The sequence below is a fragment of the Triticum aestivum genome, chromosome 4B, assembly GCF_018294505.1.
Source record: "Triticum aestivum cultivar Chinese Spring chromosome 4B, IWGSC CS RefSeq v2.1, whole genome shotgun sequence".
In the NCBI taxonomy this organism is placed as follows: domain Eukaryota; kingdom Viridiplantae; phylum Streptophyta; class Magnoliopsida; order Poales; family Poaceae; genus Triticum; species Triticum aestivum.
The window spans coordinates 580,384,620-580,393,795 of record NC_057804.1 but is presented as its reverse complement, the minus strand read 5'-3'; the positions used below and the strand labels follow the sequence as shown (position 1 = coordinate 580,393,795).

At 54.9% G+C, this 9,176-nt stretch overlaps 1 protein-coding gene across 1 annotated transcript; it reads left to right on the top strand.

The window, feature by feature from the left end:
• The first annotated feature begins 596 nt into the window (after positions 1-596).
• Positions 597-1,523, top strand: LOC123089264 (uncharacterized). The gene has a single exon (XM_044510984.1). The coding sequence runs from the start codon at positions 850-852 to the stop codon at positions 1,231-1,233; it is 384 nt and encodes a 127-aa protein (XP_044366919.1). The 5' UTR covers positions 597-849; the 3' UTR covers positions 1,234-1,523.
• The last annotated feature ends 7,653 nt before the right edge of the window (positions 1,524-9,176 follow it).

Sequence of the window (9,176 nt, the reverse complement as noted above, 5' to 3'; positions counted from 1 at the left end):
ATCCCGTTTTGGCTTTGGAGCTCCACCTTTACTAACTTTCGTCCCCCATAAAATCGACTTATTCCAATTTATTTTTAGGCAACTTATCAATAGCAAATGCCCTAAAAAGGATATTGTTAGCCAGCGTACGTCAACTGGGAGAGGGGTGGCAAGCAAACTACATTTGATGGTAGCTTTAACTGTGAGAAAAGATCAAACGGCGACAGCTTTAAAACAAAAAACAGTCTGCTCTGAAGAAATTGTCATGTCGCTCTGAAAAAACTACCATGCCCTCACAACTAAAAATCCACCTAAAACTTTCGCAAATGTCACCTCCCTGACGAACATTTGCCAGTTAACAGAGTTCTAAAAAATAGACATTTATAACCTTACCAAAATATCCACAGGATTCTCGAACTTTGTATCGTGGGCTAGATTAGCATCTCTCCGGAAGTGCTACGTAGATATCACTGCCAGCTAGACGAAGCACCGCATCGAACACCCAAAGCGATACCTCAATGATTTCGGCTGGTGGGCCCACCCCACCTCACCCCAACCCCGGCCCCGGCCCGCCATTTGAACCCCCACTACACTTCACACTCCCCCCCGGCCAGCTCGTCGCATACAAAAGACGCGTCGCGGAGCGAGCTGCTCCACCAGCCCGAGCTCCTCCGATGTCACCCACCTCCTCCACCTCGTCCATGGACGACCAGCCGCTCCTCCCGCTCGCCCGCGGCGACTACCGCCTCTTCGTCTTCCTCTAACGACACCATCCAAACACGAGAGGCGACAAGAATCAGCATCAGGGCCTTGATCTAGAGCCGTCCTCGACCAAGATCCAAGAAGAGGGAGGTTTTTCACCGTGGTGGCATGTCGGCGGTGGTTGTGCAGGACGTCGTGCCGCCCATCGAGGCTGCCTCGGCAGCCGAGGTGGAGTGGGCGGCGTGCGCGTGCTGCGGGCTGAGGGAGGAGTGCACTGCGGCGTACGCGGCCGGCGTGCGCGCGCAGTACGCCGGGCGGTGGCTGTGCGGCCTCTGCGCCGACGCCGTGGGCGAGGAGCTCGCTTCGGCTGGCGTCGGGGGAGGAGGATCGGCCACGGCGGAGGTAGAGGCGGCGATTGCGAGGCACGCCGCCTTCTGCCGGTCGTCGCCCGCAGCGGCCGAGCGGCTCATCGCCGCGGTGCGGCGGCTGCTCCGCAGCCAGAGCGGGAGGAAGGCGAAGGCCGTGGTGGTGCTCGAGTTCCAGGAGGCCTGAACCTGAAGCAGATCGAAGATCTGTTCGTTCAGAAGCTAGCTTAAAATTCTCTTCATCTACAGTACAATTCAGTATGCTTTCGTAATTTATATACATATATAGTATTTAGTTTCTGAATACTATCTAGACGCTTAATTTGGAGACCAAGTCTGCAATATCTTCAGCTTATTTGTGTAAATCTGATGACATGATGGAAGTAAAACCACATTGTAGATGACACGAGAAAAATGTATAGATGGAGCTGAGGTCGAATAATTCCAGTTTAAGAAATGTCAAACTATTGAATCAAATAATGGCAAAGGTATTGCGTTCGGGGTTTCCCTTTTGACCTGGCACTTTGGAACTTCAGACTTTGCGGAATTTGGCATATATGCCATAGGCATTCAGACAAGCATGCCAGAACATTTTAATAGCAGCTGTCTTTTTCTCACCCGTAGTTCTAAAATTTACAAGCAACAATAATGCAAGATTATATATGCATAAATAGACTCGAAGAGTATCATTCACGACAAACGAGTGGACCCTTTCCAGAGCACGCGGACAGGTCGATGCATCTATCCAACAGAGTCACTGACACTGTTGTGCTTCCTTACACGGTAGCATCAGAGTGCATTCCACTTGCAGATGTGCGAGCCACTTCAAGTAGAAAGCAATACTAGTAACAAGTTGTGCATTGCAGTGATGTTACTCAAAGTAGAAAATGTATCCACCTGGGATTGTGGTAAGCTCTCGAATGGAGTGTAAAATGTTTCCAACTAAGTTACTTGAAGTGGAAACAAGAACTTGCACACAGAAAAGGAAGAAGACTAGAAGTGTAAAGCAAGAACAGATGTGCAATTTGCCAATTGCAGCAAGCAAGCAAGATTTGTTCTTATCTGCTAGCTGGCCTGCCAATGGGAACCATGCATGTTCTGATGCTCCCTCTCAATTGTTTGATTAATCAGGAAATAGAAGGATAAAATTGCCAAGTCAACTTTTGCTCACAAACAAAATGCAAAGCTTGCAACGGGTTGGAAGCCACCGGGCAATAATTGCAACTACTGTGAGGTGCTTTCGATCTGATGTTGATCAGGGTGGTTGATTGCAGTCATGGAGATGCCAATCTTCCACCAGAGGTTTGGTGTGACGTACGTACGTTGATCCGTCGCTGGTGCGAATATCAACTCTGGCGCGCGCGACGCCAGAATGAACTGAAAAATATCATCCCCGATCGAGCTTGGTCCTGGCATCATGAAATTGTCACCATCGCATACACGCATGCAATCGAGTGAGTGTTGAAAAACTGTCGAATATGTAGTGGGAAGCTAATCAAGTGTAATCAACTCAGCACCGGCGACGGATTAGCTAACAGCCAAGAACTGCCCTCGGTTGCGCCCGAATCTTCCTCGCGCGACGTAATCATCGCCTCTTCCATTTCCTAATTAGCCGCCAATCATGTCCTTTCCTCTATCCCCTATAATTTTATAAACGCCATTTTTTAGTTTTAGAGGAAAAGGGCAGGAAGGCACCGGCTCCACTGCATTGCTCAATGAAACCAGGTTTTGTTAATGAAAAGTACAAGTAGGCCAGAGTAATAGAGGAGGGTCCCGATCTAGTTGCTCCAGCTCCTTCATCACACCCAACAGGTGTTCTTTGGCAAGCCCTGAGAATGGGACCTCCCACTGAGACAGAATAGAGGCAAAATTTATGGACGTGGATTTTTGGATCTGGGAGCATATGCTCCCTAATGAACATTAAAATTGAAATAAATAATAAATAAAATTTTGAAATTCTGATTTTTTTTTCTAGATGTTCATGTTACTGTATCAAGTGTGCTTGACAGTTTTCATGCCATATGGGATAGCAATGCTTCGTCGATGAAAAAACAAAATTAAGTGTGTCATTTTTTTCCTGAGAGAAAATTAAGTGTAACATTTGGAGGTAATATTTGGCGTTTGACTTGTTTGTTTTTTTACACAGACCAAAATGCTGAAGTTCTTCCCCTAAAAATTTGCAGGTAGTATTTGGGTGTGACAATAAACACATTTTTTTTGCAATTTTTTTTTACATTTATAAAATCCTTTTTTGACACTCAGAAGCATATGCTCCCTAGAGCCAAATTGAATATCCGCAAAATTTCTTTCATATGATCACTTGACGGTACTAGAGTGTTGAGCGATCAAGTGTTATCAATTCAGCACCGCTTCATCAACTGAAAATATACTACTCTGTTTGACCCAAATTAACTGATACAACTGTAGTAGTACAACTTTATACTAAAGTTAGAAAAGTTGTGTCAATTTATTTGGATCGGACAGAGTATATAATTCAGCGCCGCTCTATCGAGAAAAAAACAATTCAACACCGGCGAGAGCGTAGCTAACGAACAGCCAAGAAGTACGCCTCTAGTGCAGTAGGAGCTATCAGCGTTCGTCTAGCGCTCAAATCCTCCTCCCGCGACGTAATCATCGCCAAACATGTCCTTCCCTTTATCCCAAACAATTTTTAACGCCATTTCGTTGGTAGTATACTGTACGAGTTTAGCTTTGTTCACATAGTAATTTAACCGGCGGTCCTTCCAAGGATCAGCAGGTACTATATACTGTGGCGTTTTATTCTGTCAACGAATCATGTAAAGCTGCCTTCGCCATGAGACCGCCGGAGCGCTTCGGCGAGATAGCCGCGACGCCCCAGCCGCCCTTGTCGACGTCGGAGCTCCGGGACTGGGGTAACCTCCCGGACTTGGTGATCACCGATGTCCTTGACCGTCTCTTTCCATGCCTCCGCTCGCTCTCCGCCTTCGCCGGGACCTGCCGGCCATGGCGGCGCTTCTTCCTCGCCACCGTCGCCCCGCGCATCCCGCCTCTCATGCTCAGAGCCACAAGGTACACCGACGAGTCCGCCCGCTTGATCGGCCTCTCCCCTGCCTTGATCGGCGACCCCGTGGCCGTGCCACTGCCCGCCTTCTCATCCAAACTCCTCTCCACAGTTGGATTGTGGAATCGCTTGTATATTCCATCTGAAGAGCTCATGGGTTTAAATACAACAGATGCACACCTCCTATGCTACGATAGTTACAACAGACTATACAGGATAAGCGGCGATCACGCCGTGCGTGGAGTCGTGGGCGAGTGCGCGAGCGTGGGCGCCGTGGTCACCGCAGGAACCGGTCCAGGTGGTTCTCCTCGTGAGCGTGGGCCGCGGTCGGGTTTCCAACACCCCCTCGCAGCTGAAACGCGGTGTTCACCGACGTTGAGGCTGGAACGAAAGTCGACGAACACGCTTGTCGGGAGCCCCTTGGTGAAGATGCCAGCGTACTGCGACGCCTTAGGCACATGAAGAACACGAATCTCGCCGAGAGAGACACGCTCCCGGACGAAGTGTAGGTCGATCTCCACGTGCTTTGTACGCTGATATTGGACCGGATTGCTTGACATGTACATGGCGGAGATGTTGTCGCAGTAGACAACGGTGGCGCGAGACGGTGGGCGACATAGCTCGGCGAGGAGTTGCCGCAGCCAGCTGACCTCGGCGACGGCGTTGGCGAGCCCCCTGTACTCCGCTTCGGCGCTGGAGCGAGACACCGTGCTCTGCCGTTTCGACGACCAACTCACCAAGTTGGAGCCGAGGTAGACAGCGAAGCCGGAGGTGGACTTGCGGGTGTCCGGGCAGCCCGCCCAGTCCGTGTCGGAGTAAGCCGTCAGGTCGCTGCTGGCGGTGCGGTAGAACTGCAGGCCGAGGTGAGCAGTGCCACGAACATAGCGGAGCACCCGCTTCACCATCTGGTAGTGAACATCCCTGGGATCATGCATGAACAGGCAACATTGTTGAACGGCGTAAGAGAGATCCGGACGGGTGAGGGTAAGATACTGGAGCGCGCCGGCCAAGCTACGATAGAGGGAAGGATCGTGGAACGGCTGGCCGGCGGCAGCGGAGAGCTTGGCGGTGGTGTCTACGGGCGTGGACACGGGTTTGCAATTGAGCATACCCGCACGATCAAGTATCTCGAGCGCGTACTGTTCTTGCGAGAGGTGGAGGCCAGTGGATGTATGGTGGACGTTAATGCCTAGGAAGTGGTGAAGTGGCCCCATGTCCGTCATGGCGAACTCACGATGAAGGGAGGCGATGATGGACTGTAGGAAGGAGGGCGTAGTGGCGGTGAGGATGATATCATCTACGTATAGCAGCAGGTACGCAGTGTGAGCGCCACGGTGGAGTGAGAACAAGGAGGAATCGGCTTCGGAAGCCTGAAACCCCAAGGAGAGCAAGTAGGAGGTGAACTGAGCAAACCACGCCCGCGGTGCCTGTTTGAGCCCGTAAAGCGACCTGTTGAGACGACACACGTCTCGTGGCCGCGAGGAGTCGATGAAGCCGGCAGGTTGCGAGCTGTAGACCGTCTCGGCGAGATGCCCATGGAGGAAGGCATTTTTGACGTCGAGTTGATGGATGGGCCATGAGCTGTCGGCGGCGAGGCTGAGGACGACGCGTATCGTGGCCAGCTTGACGACGGGGCTGAATGTCTCCCCATAGTCCACACCGGCTTGCTGTGTGAAGCCTCGGAGAACCCATCGAGCCTTGTACCGCGCCAGAGAGCCATCGGGGTTGAACTTGTGGCAAAAGATCCATTTGCCACTCACCACGTTAGCACCTGCAGGACGACAAACCAATGACCAAGTGTCATTCCGCAACAGCGCATTGTACTCTTCTAACATGGCGGCGGCCCAATTGGGATCCTTGAGTGCTACACGGTAAAGAAGAGGGAATGGGGCTGATAGAGGTGACAGAGAGGCTAACGGGTGGCTTAGGTTGTGCAAACCCAGATTTTCCACGAGTGCGCATCGTGTGAAGGTTGCGAGGGGGAGGAATGGCAACGGCGCGCGGTGGTAGGAGAGGTGGCGCAGCACACGCAGAGGGGGACGTTGCATGGGAGGCGGGGCCGGTTGCATGGGATGGAGCCGCGGGATTGGCTGCATGGGTGTCGGGCGAGGTAGTGGCGGGGCCAGGGTGAGGCTGGTGCGGAGCGGGCGTGGGTGGAGCACGAGGTCGCGGGGTGTCGGGACGCGGGGGTACGGGCGTGCGTGGGGAGGCAGGTGGGTCTGGGGCGCCAGCTGGCGGCTCGGGAAGGGCTGCGGGCGCGTGGAGAGGATCCGGGCGCGGATCGGGCACAGCAGGCGAGGGAGGCAAGTGCGGCCCCGCCCGCGCTGATCCCGGAGAGGATGCGGGGGCCCGGTATGAGGTAGGTAGGATCTGGTGTGCTAGCAGGGGCGCCGGATTTTCTGCGGCAGGGATTGGAGGGTTTTTTGTTGCGGCAAGTGAGGCAAAAGGGAAGGTGCGCTCGTCAAATATGACATGACGGGAGATGTGAACACGACGGCTATGGAGATCGAGGCAGCGATAACCCTTGTGTTCCAAGGGATACCCAAGGAGGACACAGGGAGTGGAACGGGGCGCTAACTTATGTGGTGTTTGGTGAGTGAGGTTTGGGAAGCAGAGACACCCAAAAACGCGCAAGTGATCGTAGGAGGGGTGTTGCCCGTGTAGGAGGAAGTAAGGGGTGAGTTTGGTGATGGCGGAGGAAGGGCGCCGGTTGATGAGATGGTTGGCAGTGTGGAGGGCCTCAACCCAATATTCGGGTGGCATGTGCGCGTGAACTAGAAGAGTGCGGAGCACGTCGTTGGTGGTGCGTAAGAGGCGCTCGGCTTTGCCGTTCTGTGGTGAAGTGTGGGGACAGGAGAGTCGGAAGACCACACCGAGACGCGAGAAGTGATCCCGGAGAGAGAAGGAGAGAAATTCGCCACCATTGTCACACCGCAAACATTTAATAGAGGCGTTATATTGGGTGGAGATGTAAGCGAAAAAACGTTGAAGTGTGGCACTCGTGTCAGACTTGTTGCGTAATGGAAAAACCCAAAAGTAGTGGGTGAAGTCATCTAAGACGACGAGGTAATATTGATAACCAGAAAAGGAGCATATTGGGGACGTCCACAAATCACAGTGAATAAGTTGGAAAGGAGCAGTAGTAAATGAAGTGGATTGCGAAAACGGCAAACGTGTATGCTTTCCAAGCTTACAAGAACCACACATGGAGGAGTCCGGCACATTTTTATTACATGAACTAAAGAAGTTATTTGCTAAGGCGGAAAGGGAGGCACGACTAGGGTGCCCCAACCGTAAGTGCCAAAGATCGCCGGTGCTTGAAACGAAGAACGCCAGAGGACCGCCATGTTGTGGGAGAAACGGGTAGAGGTCGCCGGAGCTATTGGACCTCATGAGAAGTTTCCCCGTTGCCATGTCCTTCACAGAGAAGCCAAACGGGTCAAAAGACACAATACACCAATTATCTTTAGTAAAGCAACGGACAGAAATTAAGTTGCGGATAATTTGCGGGGAAATTAAGATATCATGGAGGTGGAAGGGGTGGGGGGAGAGAGTAGTGGAGCCGGTAGCAACTACGGGGATTGTCGAGCCATCACCAACAGTTATAGGAAGAGCACGATGCGCTGAAGAGGAGATGAGTTTGGTGAGGTTACCCGACGAGCCGGCGATGTGGCTGGTGGCCCCCGTGTCCATGAGCCACTCCGAGCTGCTGGGAGGCTGCTGCAGCTGAAGGTTGGCGAAGGCGTGGGCCATCATGCCCTGCTGGTCCCACTGCGGCGCGGAGGAGGACGGCCCGGCCACCTGGTACGCCTGCTGGGGAGCGGGCGGGCGCGGACCGAGGACGCCAGCGGCATTGGGTGGTACCCAGGGGGAGCGCCACTGCTGAGGAGATGGTGTCGGCGAGCCCCAGGGGGCAAAGTACCCCATCCAGGGCTGCGGGCTGGGCTGGCCGCGCCCGGTGTTGGAGCTGGACGAGGCGCCGGGGGTGCCGCGGTCGCGACCGCGCCCACGGCCGCGTCCACGGCCATGGTCAGCGAAGGGACTCCCGGAGGCGGGCGCCTTGCCCCTGTCAGACGGGGAGGACGGAGGCGGACGATCACCAGAGGGACCACCGTGGTTGACGGCGAGGGCCGTGGCGCCGGCCGTCCGTTCGCGCTCGGTGATGTTGATTTCCTCCAGAAGAAGCCGGGACCGCGCCTGCACGAAGGTGGGGAAGGGCTGCTGCATGGGCAGCAGGGTGGCCATCATCTGGAAGCGCCGGCTCAGCCCACGCACCAGCTGCAGAGTGAGCGAGCGGTCGGTGACCGGCTCGCCGACATCAGCCAGGGCGGACGTGAGCTGCTGGAGACGGCGGCAGTACTGGGCGACGGACATGTCGCCCTGGATGGTGGCGCGGAACTCGGCGCCGATGTGGATGGCGCGCCCGGCGGCGTTGTCGTGGAAGAAGACCTCCAGCTGCTGCCAGAGGTCGTACGCCGTGGACTCGGGCGACTGGATGACGTCGTACAGCTCGTCGGAGATGGTGGCGTAGATCCACAGCACCAGCGTGATGTCGTCGTTGCGCCACACGGCGTCCTCGTGCAGCGGGTCGGCCTCCTCGAGGACGTGCTCTTCGACGTGGTACTTGCACATGACGAACCAAAAGAGCTGGCGCCACTTCGAGTAGTTTTCCCCGTCGATGCTGAGCTTGAAGGGGATGAACGAAGAGATGTTGATGTGATGCATGGAGGGAGGAGGGACCGCAGGAACCTGGAGAGGCGGAGGCGCGATGGCGAGGGCGTCGGCGAGGGGGCGCACGACACGGAGGGGCGCCACTGGAGGGGCGCCGGGGCGACGGAGAACGCGCGCGTTAGGAGACGCGGGGCGGGCGCGGCGCGGCGAGGCGCCGCGGCGACGGGAGCCGGTGCAGCAGGGGCAGCCGGCGCAGGGCCGGGGGTGACGCAGGGGAGGATGAACTCGGCGTCGGCATCCCCGAAGGAGCGAGTGCGACGAAGAGGGCGTCGGATGCTCATTGCGGAAGCGAGAGAGAGAACGTCTGATACCAAGTTGGATTGTGGAATCGCTTGTATATTTCATCTGAAGAGCTC

Excerpts from the sequence above, each read along its gene's own strand:
- LOC123089264 (XM_044510984.1), top strand. The coding sequence starts at position 850 with ATGTCGGCGGTGGTTGTGCAGGACGTCGTGCCGCCCATCGAGGCTGCC.